This window comes from Macaca mulatta, chromosome 13 (assembly GCF_049350105.2).
Source record: "Macaca mulatta isolate MMU2019108-1 chromosome 13, T2T-MMU8v2.0, whole genome shotgun sequence".
Lineage (NCBI taxonomy): Eukaryota > Metazoa > Chordata > Mammalia > Primates > Cercopithecidae > Macaca > Macaca mulatta.
This window is the reverse complement of record NC_133418.1, coordinates 26,158,990-26,177,215: the sequence shown is the minus strand read 5'-3', so window position 1 is coordinate 26,177,215 and position 18,226 is coordinate 26,158,990. Positions and strand designations below refer to the sequence as shown.

General features: G+C 46.2%; 1 protein-coding gene across 6 annotated transcripts in view; it reads right to left on the bottom strand.

The window, feature by feature from the left end:
* CD8B (CD8 subunit beta) overlaps nt 1-249 on the bottom strand; it is a 43,277-nt gene extending 43,028 nt beyond the window's left edge. For 5 of the 6 annotated variants that reach the window (XM_077959070.1, XM_015112806.3, XM_077959071.1 and 2 more), the window contains exon 1: nt 77-248. In XM_077959070.1, the coding sequence (XP_077815196.1) occupies nt 77-119 (43 nt within the window). In that variant the 5' untranslated portion in view covers nt 120-248. Of the gene's footprint in view, nt 1-76 lie in introns of all 6 variants that reach the window. The other variant, XM_077959073.1, reaches the window with a different exon arrangement.
* Between the last annotated feature and the right edge of the window lie 17,977 nt (nt 250-18,226).

The following is an 18,226-nucleotide window of genomic DNA, read 5'->3' as shown; positions in this document are numbered from 1 at the left end:
GACAGCCACTTCTCACCTCCCAGCTCAGGCCCCAGGAGCGCAGACCCTCGGGCAGCCCGCGCTCCGCCCGCCTTACCTGCCAGCTGTGCAGCCAGGAGGAGCCACAGCCGCGGCCGCATCGTGGCGCGCCCGGTACACCTGGCCCCGGGGGCTCGGCGAAGACAGTCGCGGCTGAGGTGGGTGAGGAGCCGGGCCGGGCGGGGCGCCCATGGTCGGGGAGCTGGGGGGAGCAGTGGGGAGGGCGGGACCGGGCAAGGCGGGGGCGGGAGTCTTGTGTTGGGGACCGCGAGGTCTCCGCCCTCATCCTCCTCGCATTGCAAAGGTCTGGGCTGCGTTTCCAGAGCCCACCAGGACCCTCCGCTTTCCAGAAAGGAGGTGACACCGCCGGCTTCCCCCAGGCAGCTGCATGTGTGTCATCGCCCCCTGCCCCGGGAGATGCTCAGGACAGGGTTGTGACCCCGAGTGACAGTCGAGGCTCAGAGAGGTCAGGATGTGTAGTGCATGGTGGAGCTGGCCACTAACTCGGGCCATTTCTTGTCTGTTTGAGTAGTTATTGAGGGGCTCCTGCGTGCCCCGGGCTGGGCTGGGCCTGGAGTCGGCAAGCCCCAAGCCTTGCCCTCCCTTGCCAGGGAGGAAGGAAAGGTAACCAGCTGTGACACTGACGGAGGTGAGCTGGGAACTGGAGGTGCAGAGAAGGCCCCGACCCTGTTTGTAGGTTGTGGGGGTGCAGCAAGACCTAGATCTTAAGAATTTCGAAGGACTGTGACAATCACTGGCTGCGCCCTGCCGGCGAGTGCCCTGGGGCCGGTTCTATTTGTTGTGTGATCCAGCCCTGGTGGGGAGATTTGTGAGGGGAGACCTGGCTCAGGCTGCATCTTCCTGTTGAAACGGGGGTTAGCAGAAAGGGGGTTGGGGAGGTCCAGGGAGAACTGGGCATGCGGCCTGGAGGGGAGAGGGAGCCCTTGGAGGGCTGTGGGAGAGACCACTTGTAAATGTCAACGAAGACCCAGCCAGGCAGGCCCATGGGTTACCCTAACAGCTTAGAGTTTATCAGAGAGGAAATGGCGTGTCCCCTGACATCTAAAGCAGGCAGCGGGGCAAGGACACTGTCACATTTGGTCTCCACATCCAGTATTCTTTCCATCCCACTCTTGCCCCAGCCCCTCTGCCTATTGCTGGTGACAGAGAGTTCAAAGGCATCGCGGAGCTGGGTGCAGAGAGTTCAAAGGCACTGGGGGAAAAGAAGTCACTCAACCCAGCCAGCGGCCAGAGTTTCCCTGGATACTGCCTTTGCTCCCAGGCTGAACTGGTGAGGTCTGGATGGACAGAGACCTGGGGAGACCACACATTAGTGTGAGCTTTTTAAAAAAATTGATGTGAATTTCACATAACACAAAATTAACCATTCAAAAGCATACAGTCCAGTGATATTTAGTACATTTACAATGTTGTACAACCACCACATCTATCTAGTTCTGAAGTATTTTTATTTCCTCAAAAGAAATCCCTGCACTCACTAAGCAGTCATTCCCTATTGTCACCTCTCTCCAGATCCTAGCAACAACTAATCTTCCTTCTGTTCTTGGATTTACCTGTTCTAGATACTTCATGTAATGGACCCATACAATCTGTGGTCTTTAGTGAATGGCTTCTTTCACTTAGTGCAATGTTTTTCAGGTTCATCCCCATTGTGGCACCATTCCTTCTTATTGTTGAGCAACATTTTGTTGTATGTACCTGTATATGCCACATTTTCTTTATCTGTTCATCTAACGATGGGCATCTGAGTGGGCTATTATATCTACTTTTTGACTTTTGTGACTAATGCTACTGTGAACATTCTTGTACAAATATATGGTTGGGTGCCTGTTTTCAATTCTTTCAGGTATATCTCAGGGAGTGCAATTCCTGAGTCATACAATAATTCTATGTTTAACTTTTTGAGGGACTACCCAACTGTTTTCCATAGCAGCTGTGACCATTTACATTTCTGCCAACAATGAAAGGGTTCCAATTTCCCCACATCATCGCCAACACTTGTTATTTTCTGCTTTTGTTTTGTTCCATCCTAGTGGGTGTGAAGTGGTATCTCATTGTGATTTGGATTTGCATTTCCTGAATGAGAAATGATGTTAAGCATCTATTCATGTGCTTGTTGGCCATTTGTATTTCTTCTTTGATGTGTATTGGAAGTATTTGTTTTTTAGAAAACACAAGCTACCTCTTTCTATCCACTCTCTCATGCAATTGCACAGCATTGCAAAGGGAACAACTTTCTCAGTAAAGGATTAAAAGTTACTCACTGCTTTGTCAGGTATTGTCTAAAATCATAAGACAGGGAACCCCTGGATGCATTAGTTATGGAAACTTTTGCGTTTGTGATAAATTAACCTCTAAATATTAGTGGTTTAACTTAATACAAATCCCCTGTATTGTTCTGTGATATTCAAGTGCAGCTGTGCCGGGGACTAAGGAGTATTTTCTCCACTCAGTCCTGCAGGGGACCAGGGTCTTTCCCCCATCTTCAACTCATGGCTCCAGGGATCACTGTGCAAAGGGAAAAGAGGATGATTGCCTTCACCAGGGTGGTGTAGGGGGTGCTGGGGCTGGGGACCAGGCCTGGAAGCATCAACATAACTCTGTCTACTTTCCACTGGCCAAACCTCAGTCACATGGACTCAATCATACTGTAAGGGGGCTGGAAAATGGAGTTTACTTGAGTGCGCAAGAGGAAAGGGGAAATGGAATCAGTAACTATATAATCAGCATGGATCGCACTGGTATAGCAGAAAGAGCACTGGTTAGCATCGCTTCTCTGCTACTTACGTACTCTCAGGCCTCAGTTTCTACATGGATAAATGAGGAAAATAACACCAACCATGCCATCTCACTGGGTTATCTTCAGGGCTAAATAAAATTCGGGATCTGCTTGCCCATTGAACTTGGAGGAGGTAAGTCAGCAGGTATCTTGGAAAAACATTGAGGGCATGGAGATGGTCATATTAATTGAGGTGGGCTGTGGGCGCTTAATGGGTGGTGTCAGGGAAGCCAGATGTACTGAAGGACCCTTCCTTTGATGTTCACGTGTGCCATTGGATATTCATTCAGGTGAATAACCTGTTTGTAATTAACTATCTGAACCTGGAACAAAACTCAGTTTTGCCTTTCAACATAAAGTACCTTTCTCTCTCAGGTTTTGCCTTCCCTGAATGTAGCGGTTTTTAGTCTACCATTCACTTGTGCCTTTGCTCTTCCATGTTTCTGGTCTTAGCTACAGATCAGTTCATGATCTGACTTATCTTCGGTTGACGTTTGTTCAGTACAGGTTGGTATAAGTATTTGGGGACCTCACTATATTGTCTCCTGCAGCTGTGCCTGAGTTTTGGCTGGTTAAAATACTCATCTGTTTATTATAAAGCAATCTCCTTTTTTATATAGTTCAGGATTTTTGTTGACTTGTTTTGAAATTACATGTGTAGGTAGAGCCTATTATCTGTGAAATTCATTTCAGGGCAGTAAAAGTATCATTACAAAGAGTCATTTTGGTGAAGGAGGGCTGGTCTGATGGGTTGAGAACTGCTAAATTGGGTCATCACAATTGACCCACTGCCACTGTGGTGCCTGGTCAGAACTCAGTCACATGGACTCAACCAAACTGTAAGGCAGCTGGAAAATGGAGTTTAGTTGGGTACCCAAGAGAAAAGGGAAATGGAATCAGAGAGTATATAACCTGCCTGGACCGCACTGGTATAGCAGAAAGAGTGCCCATTAGCATCGCTTCTCTGCTACTTACCCACTCTCAGGCCTCAGTTCCTATATTCATAAATGAGGGGTGCTCTTTACCTGAGGTTAAGAGTTCAAGACCAACCTGGCCAATATGGCAAAACCCATCTCTACTAAAAATACAAAAATTAGCCGGGCGTGGTGGGGTGCCTGTAATCTCAAGCTATTCAGGAGGCTGAAGGCAGAAGAATCGCTTGAACTCAGGGGGCAGAGGTTGCAGTGAGCCAAGATCGCGCCATTGCACTCCAGCCTGGGCGACAGAGCAAGACTCCATCTCAAAAAATAAAAAAAATAAAAAATAAAAAAAAAAATTAAGATAGTGCAGTAAGAAAATTCCAGATTACAAGCAGATTTTTAGATCAGTTTTACAGAGAACATTTTGAACCAGGTAGAATAAAAGCTTATTGGGTTGATGTTCACTTTCCACTTGGAAATCTCACACTTAGTTCTAACCCAAATCAAAAAGAAGCAATCTACATTGCTTTTTCTAGTCTCCTTAGGAAAAAGTCGCAAATATCAAACTAACCACCATCAAAGGGAGCCCAAATCAAACAAAAATATATTGAATAAGCCTCTTTTAGTAGGGAGTTAATGATTCCACTGTTACCGTTAAAAGAATTGAAAGCAGAATCCCTCCTACTCAGAGAAGTCACATGAGGTGCAAAGCAAAGAAAAGAATGTCTTTAGAGAGTTTATTTCCAAGTTGGAGACCAGGCCCATGGAATGCTCCCCTATTAGAGGTCAAAGTGCAGTTCTATATCCTAAAGTCAAGTCCATACAAACACTTTACCAGTACTACCTCCCCCAAAGGACACCAAGGACACATTTCACTTTTTTTTTTTTTTTTTAGAGACGGGATCTTGCTCTGTTGCCCAGGCTAGAGTGCAGTGGCTGTATCTCAGCTCACTGCAACATCTGCCTCCCGGGTTCAAGCAATTCTCCTGCCTCAGCCTCCTGAGTAGCTGGGATTACAGGCATGTGCCACCATGCCCAACTAATTCATTTTGTATTTTAGTAGAGATGGGGTTTCACTGTGTTGCCCAGGCTGGTCTCGAACTCCTGAGCTTAGGCAATATACCCACCTCAGCCTCCCAAAGTGCTAGGATTACAGACGTGAGCCACTGCACCCGGCCTCCCACTTTTTTTTTTTTTTTTTTTGCCACATTAATTTTCTTATTTTAGTGATTTTATTTTAAAATACTGAAACACTAGGTTCATATTGTACTGTCAATCAAAAATAAAAATAAAAAATGTTAAAAAACATAATAAAGAATATCCAGGATTTTAAAAATCACATAAAGAAATGGAAGTCTCTTTTTCTGCTCCTACAAATTCCAGACTCTAGGGTGAGCCTCTTATCAAAAAGAAATTTATTCAAATAAGAGAAAGAGGGCCAGGTGCAGTAGCTTGCACTTGTAATCCCGGCTACTCAGAAGGCTGATGTGGGAGGATTGATTGAGATCAGGAGTTGGAGACCAGCCCAGGCAATATGGTGAAACCCTGTCTCTACCAAAAAAATAAAATAAAAGTAAAAAATTACCCAGAGGTGGTGGCGTGTGCCTATAGTACCAGCTACTTGGGAAGCTGAGGTGGGAGGATCACCTGAACCCAGGAGGTTGAGGCTGCAGTGAGCCGTGATTGTGCCACTGCACTCCAGCCTGAGAAACAGAGTGGAAACCTTGTCTCAAAATAAAAAGGGATTTTTTTTTTTTTCCAGGAGATCAAAAATGTTGATCCAGTAGAAAAGTTAATCTCTGGCCAAGAATAGTGGCTCATGCCTGTAACTTTGGGAGGCTGAGCTGTGAGGATCACTTGGGGCCAGGAGTTCAAGATCAGCCTGGACAACATAGCAAGACCCCCATCTCAATTTAAAAAAAGAAAAAAAAAAGAAAGAAAAGCTAATTTAAAAGTTATGACTGCCCAGAGGACATCAAGCATTTCTGTATCTAAATTAGCAAACTTATTGCAACATAAATCTCTGTTCCTTAAATACTTTTCAGACTAAGCGTGTCATGCTTCTTGGTCTTTTACTTCTTTGTGCACAAATGCAAAAGTAGAAGGAAGAAAATGAGAGGGTGAAGAAGGGCTGGGATACTTAGTGTCAACTGGCTTTGCTCAGGACCTTGGCCAATGAGAGATCTATCGGTTCTAACTACATCTATAGCTATATACGCACGTGCATATGCATTTATATTATTTTACATAGTTCAAAACATTCTCTGACAGATTGATCTAAAATCAGCTTGTGTTTGGAAAATTTTCTTATTGTTTGGCAGTCTTAGCTCAAACCTGGTGAGCAGAGTGGTCTAGATTCTAGCCCCTACTCACCTCCTTCGTTGAGCATCTGTATCTTGTGGCCCTGGGCCTATCAGCAAGACAGAAATTGGAACTGGGCTGGACACTAACTGGTGCCCTACCTTGGGGGAATGGCTCTCCTGTCTGGGTCCCACAGTTCTCATATGAATCACACCTACTTCACAGCACGTTTTGTGCGATCAGACTCAGCGTGTAATGCAGTGTGTTCTATGCCCACCACCCCACACATGCTGACTGAACACAAGCTCTGCTATTCCAGGCCTTGTGCATTCCAGGCATTGTGCATATATTAATAAGCTAAACAGATAAGATTTATGTCCACGGGGAGCATACAGTCTTGTGAGATAGACAAATAATAGGCCAGGCGTGGTGGCTCACACCTGTAATCCCAGCACTTTGGGAGGCTGAGATGGGAGGATCACTTGAGGCCAGGAGTTCGAGACCAGCCTGGTTAATGTAGTGAAAATTCATATCTATTTTTTTAAAAAAGCAAATAATAAATAAACGCTATAAAAATGTGCAATTAATGAGCCTGGTAAAGAAATAGAGGCCCAGATGAGACTTGGAAAAAAAATTTTTTTTGAGGCGGAGTCTCACTCTGTCACCAGGCTGGAGTGCAGTGGTGCTATCTTGGCTCACTGCAAGCTCCACCTCCACTGTGCCCAGGTTCACGCCATTCTCCTGCCTTAGCCTCCAGAGTAGCTGGATTACAGGCGCCCGCCACCACGCTCCGCTAATTTTTTGTATTTTTAGTAGAGATGGGGTTTCAGCGTGTTAGCCAGGATGGTCTCATTCTCCTGACCTCGTGATCTGCCCCCCTCGACCTCCCAAAGTGCTGGGATTACAGGCGTGAGAGGATTACAGGCGTGTACAGGATTACAGGCCCGGCCGAAAAATAAATAATTTAAATAAATTGTTGCAACCTTATTCTGTGGCTTGACGAAAATGTGATTGTGGAACCTGAGCAACATAGCTAACAGCTGCAACTTTTGCTTATCTGAGTATAGATTCATCCTTTTAAAATTTGTTTTTCTTTGTAAAATGTTGTGAAAGACTGAATGGCACCGAGATAAGACCCCTTCCCTTCTTAGTCACTGATCTTTTGTTATAGATTAACTTCTTTTCTTGTACCAGATGGCACAAAATACTCCATGACTATTAAATTACTCAAGATGCAGCTGTGCATGGCAGCTCACGCCTGTAATCCCAGCACTTTGGGAGGCTGAGGTGGGAGGATCTCTTGAGTTCAGGAGTTTGAGACTAGCCTGGGCAACATAGTGGAACCCCATCTCTTAAAAAAAGGGGGGGATATCTTTGGGAGGAGTCATTTTTACCACACGTAACAATCAAGTTTCCTCAAACATAATTCCAAAATTAAAAACAAAGCAGAGAAAGAATGGAGAAGAAACTATAGATTAAAAGGGATTTAAGAGCCAGTCATGGTGACTCATGCCTGTAATCCAATTATTCTGGGAGGCTGAAGTGGGAGGATCACTTGAGGCCAGGAGTTCAAGGTTACAGTGAGCTATGATCATGTCACTACACTCCAGACTGGGCAACAGAGTGAGACCTGTCTCTATAAATAAATAAATAAATAAATAAATGATAAAATATTAAGTATCTCTTTCCAAAAAGGAACAAGTTAAACCAATCAGCTTGCTGTAATCATGAACCACCTTTGTATGGAAGATGCTGTAATCCCGCTAAACTTCTTTGTTTCTGCCTAGATAGTGAGATCTTAACTTCTTCACTTCGCAGGACTGACCGCCTTCCTTTGGAGTCTGTACTTCCCAGGTAGATATCCTCAAACTGTGTGCTTCAATAAGCCTTCAAAGTTCTATGTTAATCCCTTTGATTATTTCAGACTGACAGACTGGAGGTTGCTGTGTGTGTATGTGTATCACTGTGTTGTCACCTGACAAATGAGGAGGTTCCTAAGTTTAGAAAGGAGAGCTTTATTTCTCACAAAAGGTTGCAGCCTGCAAGTGGCCATTCTGACAGGTCAGGAAGCTTGGACTCTCCAGCCAGCAGCACTTCAAGGTAGGGGTTAAGGAAACAGGAATTTATGCTGAGTGGGTTGGCCACGTATATATATTCAACAGGTTACAGGAGAAGCTATGAATATTCATGAAAAGGAAGCACAGGCATAGTAGGCTAATGATTGCAACATGCATCCTAAGTTCAACTTTAGATTAGTCAGGGCTCTCCGGAGGGACAGAACTAATAGGATATATGTATATATGAAAGGGAGTTTATCTGGGGGAACTGGCTCACATGGTCACAAGGTGAAGTCCCATGATAGGCCATCTGCAAGCTGAGGAAGAAGGAAGCCAGCAGTGACTCAGTCCGAGTCCAAAAGCCTCAAAAGCAGGGCAGCCAACAGTGCAGTTTTCAGTCTGTGGCCAAAGGCCCAAGAGCCCCCGGCAAACCACTTGTGCAAGCTCAAGAGTCCAAAGGCCGAGGAACCTGGAGTCTGATGTCCAAGGGCAGGAGGAGGGGAAGGAAGCATCCAGCTTGGGAGGAAGGTGAAAGCTAGAAGGCGCAGCAAGCCAGTTTAGCCCACCTTCTTCCACCTGCTTCCTTCTAGCTGAGCTGGCAGCCAATTGAATGGTGCCCACCCACACTGAGGGTGGGTCTTCCTCTCCCAGTCCACTGTCTCAAATGTTAATCTCCTCTGGCAACACAGAAACAGCGAGAAACAAGACTTTACCAGCCATCTAGGTATCCTTCAATCCAATCAAGTTGACACCTAATATTAACTATCACAGATGGTTAACCTAATTTATGACAATTAGGCCCTATACATCAAAAGGTGAAGCAGAGGACATGAAGTCCCTCTGTGTGCAACCTCTGTAGACTGGCCAGAACCACTCCTGTGGGCAGTGGTTTCTTATCAGGAAGGAATGCTGGTCAATGTTGAAATTGCAAAACGGAGAGCCAGTCAAATGGTTGGTTGAAGTCAGCGGTGGAGCAAATCTTTTTTTTTTTTTTTTTTTTGGTGGTTGGGGGTACAGAGTCTCTTTTTGTTGCCCAGGCTGGAGTGCAGTGGTGCAATGACCACTCTGCAGCCTCGGCCTCTACCTCCCGAGCTCAAGCAATCCTCCCACTTCGACCTCTCGAGTAGTTGAGACTACAGGCATGTACCACCATGCCTGGCTAATTTTTTTTTTTTGAGATGGAGTTTCGCTCTTGTTGCCCAGGCTGGAGTGCAATGGCATGATCTTGGCTCACTGCAATCTCTGCCTCCCGGGTTCAAATGATTCTCCTGTCTCAGTCTCCTGAGTAGCTGGGATTACAGGCACATGCCACCAAGCCTGGCTAATTTTTGTATTTTTAGTAGAGACGGGGGTTTCTTAATATTGGTCAGGCTGGTCTTGAACTCCTGACCTCAGGTGATCCACAGGCCTCGGCCTCCCAAAGTGCTGGGATTACAGGCATGAGCCACTGTGCCTGGTCTTGCCTGGTTAATTTTTTAAAAATTGTTTTGTAGAGATGGGGTCTCACTATGCTGCCCAGGCTGGTTTCAAACTCCTGGACTCAAGCAATGCTTCCCTGTCTCAGCCTCCCCAAGTACTGGGATTACAGGCATGAGCCACTGAGCCTAGCCAGATAATCTTTTTTCTGGTTTCTGGTTTTTGTTTAACCTTTAGGAAAGACAGCCTAGTGGCAGTTAGCGAGGTGGGACAGGGTGGTATAATGAGGTGTGTCCAAAGTCCCATCCTGTCTTGGCTAGAAACTTAGTTTTTATGTTTTCTCTGGGGTTCCCTTGGCCAAGATGGCATCTTTTCAGTTGGTTGGGGAGCTTAGTAATTTATTTTTATTTCCAAGTGTTCACGTCTGTGATTGTGAATGGGAGCTGCACATCAATGTGTTTGCACACACATTGTTGCATGTTTGCATGACACACAAGTTTGCAGGTCTATTTAACGTTCTACACGTTCACACCCTGATTAATACTCATGGCTCAGCATTCACAGTGCAGAAGGAGCTTTCCTAACACTGGGGAAAGTAAAATTACAAGTTTGTTTACCCTGATAACAAAACCACTCTGAGTTTTTGCTTGAACCATGAATAAAACTGCACCAGGGTGAAATTTTGCACATGGCTACTCCTTCTAGTCTCTTTTCCTTAGGACCCTGCAGGCTAGAGTGTTCATTCTTCAGAGGGACCTTCAGTTCTAGAATGATCAACAAGTATTAATAAACCTTTGAATGGCCTGGACTAGCTTCCACTTAGGATGTTACAAAGCTCATTGGGTCAGAGCCCTGGGGCTGGCAGGCCTGGTCACCTATTGGGGAAATGACCAGTTCTGAGCTTTTCAGGTTCAAGGGCAAGAACCTTTCAGGTTCAAGGGCAAATCAGCCACTTGGTGGTGGGAAGTTAAGGGGTACGAGGGGGTATGATTTGTGAAATATATATTTGGTCTTCATCCTGTTTCCTGAGATATAGCTTCTAAAATCTTTGGAATCTCCAAAGCGATAAGTCTTTTTGTATACTACTAAGTTGACTGATGCCTGGGGGTTCCTGGATACATTCTGAATGGTGCCGGTCACAGAAAGACCAAGATAGGATGAGAGAGTTGGGATTAAAAATTTAAGCCCCACCCTCCAACCTCTAGGGAGGGAGAGGGGCAGAAGGTTGAGTTGATCACCGAATGGCCAATGATCTAATCAATCACGCCTATGTAGTAAAGCCTCCATAAAAACCCAAAAGCAGGCGTGGTGGCTCACGCCTATAATCCTAGCACTTTGGGAGTCTGAGGCAGGCAGATCACGAGGTCAGGAGCTTGAGACCAGCCTGGCCAAAATAGTGAAACCCCATCTCTACTCAAAACACAAAAATTAGCCTGGCATGGTGGCGTGTGCCTGTAGTCCCAGCTACTAGGGAGGCTGAGGCACGAGAATCACTTGAACCTGGGAGGCGGTGGTTGCGGTGAGCCAAGAAGGCACCACTGCACTCCAGCCTGGGCAACAGAGCGAGACTCCAAACAACAAAACAAAACAAAACAAAAAAACCCAAAAGGACAGGGCTTGGAGAGCTTCTGGACAGTTGAACACGTGGAGGTTCCTGGAAGGTGGCACGCCAGGGAGGGTATGGAAGCTCTAAGCCTCTTCCCCCAGACCTCACCCCATGCATCTCTTCATCTATATCCTTTGTAATATCCTTTATAATAAAGCAGTAAATGTAAGTAAGTTTTTCCCTGAGTTCTGTGAGCCACTCTAGCAAATTAATTAAACCCAAGGAGGTGGGCTTAAGAACCCTAATTTCTAGCCATTTTGTCAGAAGCGCAGGTAAAACAACATGGGGCTTGTGATTGGCATCAGCAATGGGAAACAATCTTGTGGGACTGAGCCCTCCACCTGTGGGATCTGACAATTTCTCAGGTAAGTAGCGTCAGAATTGAATTTAAGGCAGGGCGCGGTAGCTCACGCCTGTAATCCCAGCACTCTGGGAGGCTGACGTGTGTGGATCACTTGAGGTCAGGAGTTCAAGACCAGCATGACCACCATAGTGAAACCCCATCTCTACTAAAAATACAAAAATTAGCCAGGCATGGTGGCAGGCACCTGTAATCCCAGCTACTCAGGAGGCTGAGGCATGAGAATCACTTGAACCCAGGAGGTGGAGGTTGCAGTGAGCCAAGATCACGCCACTGCACTCCAGCCTGGGTGATAAAGGGAGAGTCAGTATCAAAAACAAACAAACAAAAGCAAAACAAAACAAAAACCCCAAAGAATTGAATGTAATTAGCGAACACCCAGCTGGTGTCACCTCCTGGAGGACTGGCATGTGGGGAAAAACTCCCACACATCTGAGGTCACAGAAGTATTTCATGCTGTGAGAGTACAGGAAAAACAGAGTTCGTTTTTTTCTCTATGTTCTCAGAGCCTACTTCCAAAAGGTAGGCAGAGCATCTCCCCACCCCCTACCTCCTTATTCCAGCTCCAGGGCTGCGTCTCACCATTCCTGCCTGGAGGACAACCCAAGCAGAGGCATCCTGCCACCGTTTAGCCACCTTATACCCAATGTACACAGACACTTGTATCTGTATCCTGTGAATCAGGGGACCAGGAGGTGGGTCCAGCTCTACCTGAATCAGAACTAGCAGCAACACTCTGGCCAGTTCTGCTCTAGACACCTACCTGGGAGGAAGAGAACTCTGTCAGCAGGTCAGGCAGCTTGAGACTTGTGGGACAAGGAAGCCAAAACTCAGCCCAGACGCATGCCTGCCCAGCTCCCTGGACAAGGGCAGGAGCCATTCTTCCCTCCAGACCCTCCTTTTTCCACTGCACTTTAGCCTGGGCAACAGGCTAAATACTCCATCTCAAAAAAAAAAAAAAAAAATTATTAATGTTGGGTGTGGAGCCTCATGCCTGTAATCCCAGCACCTTGGGAAGCCAAGGCAGGAGGATTGCTTGAGGACAGGAGTTCAGCACCAGCCTGGGCAACATGGTGACACCCCATCTTTACAAAAAATGTTTAAAAATTAGTTGGGGGTGATGGTCTGTACCTGTAGTCCTAGCTACCTGGGAGGCTGAGGTGGAAGGATGACTGGAGGCCATGAGCTGGAGGCTGCAGTGAACTATGATTTCAACACTGCACTCCAGTCTGGGCAACAGAGGAAGACCCTGTCTCAGACAAAACAGAAAATAATTCTTTTTTCTTTTCTTTTTTTTTTTTTTTTTTGAGTTAGATTCTTGCTCTGTCACCCGGGCTGGAGTGCAGTGGAGCGATCTCAGCTCACTGCAACCTCTGCTTCCCTGGTTCAAGTGATTCTCATGCCTCAGCCTCTTGAATAGCTGGGATTACAGGAGTGTGCCACCATGCTTGGCTGATTTTTGTATTTTTAGTAGAGATGGGGTTTCACCATGTTGGCCAGGCTGGTCTTGAACTCCTGACCTTACGTGATCTGCCCGCCTTGGCCTCCCAAAGTACTGGGATTACAGGCATGAGCCACCGTGCCCAGCCTGGAAAATAATTTTTTTTTTGAGATGGAGTCTCACTGTGTCACCCAGCCTAGAGTGCAATGGTGCGATCGTGGCTCGCTGCAACCTCTGCCTCCTGGTTTCAAGCCATTCTCCTGCCTCAGCTTCCTGAGAAGCTGGGATTATAGGTACCCGCCACCACACCCGGCTATTTTTTTTTTTTTTTTTAATGTATTTTCAGTAGAGACAGGGTTTCACCATGTTGGCCAGGCTGGTCTCTAATTCCCGACCTCAGGTGATCTGCCTGCCTCGGCCTCCCAAAATGTTAGGATTACAGGTGTGAGCCACTGCGCCCAGCCAAGAATTCTTAACTGATAAAAGATGGTTAACTATAGTAAGTGGTTCAAGAGGACTACAAGGCAGGAGCTGACAAACTTTTTCTGTAAAGGGCCAGATAGGCAATATTTTAGGCTTTGTAGGCAAGAGGCACAATTAAAGACATTAGGTAGGTCCTCATATAACAACACAGAAGGAAATGTCCACATTTTTTTATAGATGAAATTCGAAATAAAGTAATGAGTACACGTTTTGGAATAATGTTCTATTAATGAAAAGAATGGGATCCATTTTGCTGGGATAACATTTTGCCTAGTTGAGGTTCCCATGTAAAATCGTCTCAGATCCGGCAGTACAAAAGCTGGATTTAATCTGCAGGTGGTACTGTGCCGGCGCTCTAAGCCCTGTCTATGGGGTAGAGGGATGGTGAACAAGGAACTGAGAAACTTGGAAGAGGGTCTGTCCCCCACAACTGAGATTCAGACCTCTGCAGGGAGAACCAGGTCATACAGCCCACCGGGGACAAAGAAATTTGTTAGAGGACATAGGACACGGACACAGACGAGAACGGATGGACACACACACCCCCAGAGAAAAGTGCCAACTTGGGCAAAGTACCTTTTTCCACCTGCCACTTCACAATGACCCTCCAGCGCCCTCTACTGGCAGAGACTAGCATCAAGCCAACTGGCAAACCAGAGGCGTCCTCTAAGGTCGTTTTGCAGAGTAAAGACTGCTTGGAGCTCAGAGGCAATAATTCCGTAACTTGCACAGGGATACTCAGTGAGGCAAATAAATTTTTCCCCAACTTCTTGCTTGTCTTTAAAAGTGTTTACTAGAAGGTCGGGCGCAGTGGCTCACGTCTGTAATCCCAGCACTTTGGGAGGCCGAGGCGGGCGGATCACGAGGTCAGGAGTTCGAGACCAGCAGGACCAACAGGGTGAAACCCCGTCTCTACTAAAAATACAAAAATTAACGGGGCATGGTGGCGCGCACCTGTAATCCCAGCTACTCAGGAGGCTGAGGCAGGAGAATCACTTGAAACCGGGAGGCAGAGGTTGCAGTGAGTCGAGATTGCACCATTGCACGCCAGCCTGGGCGACAGAGTGAAACTCCGTCTCAACAACAACAAGAACAAAAAAAAAGTTAGTCAGCTGGAACCTGTTCCCCACCCACTTAGTTCTCTGATCATAGAACCCATAGTTATCAGTGTATTGTGTATCCTTCAGACCTGTTCGATGCTCACATACAATGCTTTATTTTTAAAATTTCCATTTTACAAATTTTACAACAAAATCTTCTACTTTACACAAATTTAAACTATTTCGGCAGTTACATCTATTAATTTTTCTTTGATGGTTTCTGGTTTGTATCTTATTTAGGAAGGTCATCCATACTTCAAGATTAAAAACACTTTTCCCATATTTTCTTCGAATACTTTTATATTTTAGTTTTGACACATGTATCTGTAAACCATCTGGGTTTTAATATTTGAATAGAGTGTGAGGTGACGATTAGATTTTATTTTCTTCCAAGTGGGTGGCCATTTAACTGCTTCAGTGTTACCTAATCCATCCTTTCCAGCAGATTCAAATGATTTCATACTGGGGACCCCAGTCCCCAATCATCAGTAACAACTGCCAAGGATGGCTTCATCCCACAGGTCCCTCTCCTCCTCGGGGCCTTCCCTGCCTGGCCCCTTCTTCTCTCTCCCGGACCTTCTCGCATCTTTTGTGGTGTCCCGACCCTGGTGATTCTTCTTGCTGTGTCTGGGCCTCTCTGCACTGCCTGGGGCACCCTCGGCCTTTCTCCTGCCCCTGTTCCCTTTGTGTGAGTCTCCCTTCGCACGGTGCTTCCTCTTGAGCTCCTCCCCGTGCCTCCTCCTCAGGCCTCGGTCCTCACATTCTCTGTCCCCATGGCCCGCCTGCTGGGCGCTGCTGCGGGGTTCCCAGAAGAAGCAACAGGAATCTTCCCTGCCCTGCGTCCCGCGGACGCCTGTGTTCTCTCCCTGCCCAGATGGGCTTAGAAGCCACCGGTGTTTGAAGAAACGGTCCTGATTCTCCTGACTGTGGTTTACAGATTCCAGTCTTCGTGGAGCATAAGGAATTTTAGGCCAGGGAGGTACCCAGCTTTCCACGGTCCTCAGTCTTTCCAAGGAAGCCGGGAACAGGTGGGGTCTCCAGCAGGGGAGTCCCTGCTGCTCCGGCCCCCGAGGCTCAGTGGGACCCCTTTCTTGGTACACGGAGTCCTCCTTCACCTTTGTAAAGCAAAGTGTTGGTTGCAATCCTCTGGCTTTCTGCTTTCTAATGTAATCCTCCAGTTCATGTTGAAAAGAGTCAGAAGTCTTAGAATTTTCCATTATATTGATTACGGATGAATCTGTTAGGGAAAATGGGGGGAAGCTTTCTGTTAAATGTATTATTTTGCTATGATTTTTGTGTGTGTCCTAAAGATGAGACTCCAAATTCTAGGGGAGATTATGTTATGTAATATGCTGTAAGTACTACATAGTCACTGATGTTGAAAATATTTTTGACATAGACTGAAAATGATATATAATGGACTAAGAAAATGAGCCTTAAAACACTGTGCAAATTTGAGGATCTATAACTATATAATATATATAACACATATAGATAGGCATAAGATTTATCAGTGGTTACCCCAGGTTTAGGGGGAATTTAGATAATTTTAGTCTTAATTGTTCTGAATTTTTGCCAAAAATACTATCACTTGTGTGATAAAAAAAAAAAAGAAAATTAAGTTGTTTCAAGAAAATAGACAATCAACTAATCTAAAATCATTCATAAATTCTACAAAAACAGAACAAGCTAGTCCTGTGCTTATTATATGCCAAGAAAGAAATAATAGAGAGATAATTAAATTAAACATATTCCCAGGTCACTCACATTCTATTTTAAATCTAATAGCTGGTGAAAAAAGAGAGGAAGATGCTATTCTTTTTTTTTTTTTAACAAATGAAGAAACTGAGTCACAGAGAGTTTGGGTTGCTTACTTAAGGTCACACACAGCTGAAAAGTACAGGCAGGATTTAAACCCAGGGAGCGAGGGTTCAGAGCCTGCTGGCTCAGTCATACTCTGTAGCTCAGAATGCTTTTCATCTCTGAGATTTGTACCAACCTTATAGGTGTTTTGGGGACTAAGACAGTGATTACAACTGAAGGACTGGGGACAGCGCTGGGGATGCAGCAAGTGGCCAGTGACTGGTAGCTATTAATATTCTCATTAAGATGCAGGAATGAGGACCAGCAGTATTAAATGTTTTACTAGCAGTCTATTCTGAGAACTTGCCTCCATTTTATTTTACTAATTTTTTTTTTTTTTTTTTTTTTTTTGAGTCAGGGTCACTCAGGCTGGAGTGCAATGGCACGATCATGGCTCACTGAAGCCTCGAACTCCTGGGAGACACCCGCTGCTCCACAACACAGCCAGCAACATCAACAGGTCCTGCCAACTGCTGTTTTCAAAACTTCTCCAGAATCTGACCAATTCTACCTAAACTGCTCTTGCCTGGGCCAGGGTGCCACATGTCCCCTGGATCAGGGCAGTCACCCTTCTCTGGTCTTCCAGCATCTATTCAATGAGCCTATTTCCAAACCAGCTGCCAGGATAACCATTTTAATGCGATGTCATCCTGGCTATCTCAAAACCATTAGAGAGCTTAAAATCCTCTGCTCAAAACCATCAGTGGGCCGGGCGCGGTGGCTCATGCCTGTTATCTTAGCATTTTGGGAGGCCAAGGTGGGTGGATCATCTGAGGTCAGGAGTTCAAGACCAGCCTGGCCAACATGGTGAAACCCCATCTCTACTAAAAATACAAAAATTAGCCAGGCATGATGGCAGGCGCCTGTAATCCCAGCTACTCAGGAGGCTGAGGCAGAAGAATCGCTTGAACCCAGGAGGTAGAGGCGACAGAACGAGACTCCGTCCCAAAACAAACAACAACAACAACAAAACCATTAGAGAGCTCCTCCATCTCTCCCTCAGAAGGAAGCTGATTCCCACGGTGCCTACAAGGCCTGACACTGTGGGTCACTCCCTGTCCTGAGGCCTCCAGTTTCTCTCTGACTACCGTCCTCCTGCTCCTCCTCTTCAGTCACACTCCTCTCCCAGCTGGAAGGCAGCAGAGAGGCACACCCTGGCCTCAGGTCCTCCCTGTCCCTAACTCTGCAAAGCTCTTTACCTCTGCACGCACACCGGAAGCCCCCTTGCCTCCCTGGTCTTAGCTGGAAATGTCAACTTCTCAGAGTTTTGACGACCCTCCCCATGGGACACCCTCTGCCCCTTCTCTGCTTGATTTTCCTCCATGACATCACCATTCCCTAATAGAGTGCTTTAAGATACTGAGATACCTTGGGGGATTTGAGACAGGGTCTTGCGCTGTTGCTCAGGCCGGAGTGCAGTGGCACAATCACAGCTCACTGCAGCCTCCTGGGCTGAAGTAATCCATTACTCAATTACTCCCACCTCAGCCACCTGACTATCTGGGACCACAGGCGCACGTGACTACGCCCAGTTCATTTTTTGTATTTTTAGTAGAGATGGGGTTTTGCTGTGTTGCCCAGGCTGGTCTGGATCTGCTGGACTCAAGCAATCCATACATCTTGGCTTCCCAAAGTGTTGGGATTACAGGCGTGAGCCACTGCTCCCAGCTGAGATGTCAAGATGCTGGTTCTCTTGGCTGGGTGGAGTGGCTCACGCCTGAAATACTGGCACTTTGGGAGGCCGAGGTGGGCGGATCACTGGAGGTCGGAGTTCAAGACCAGCTTGGCCAACATGGTGAAACCTCCTCTCTACTAAAATACAAAAATTAGCTGGGCATGGTGGTGTGCCTGTAGTCCCAG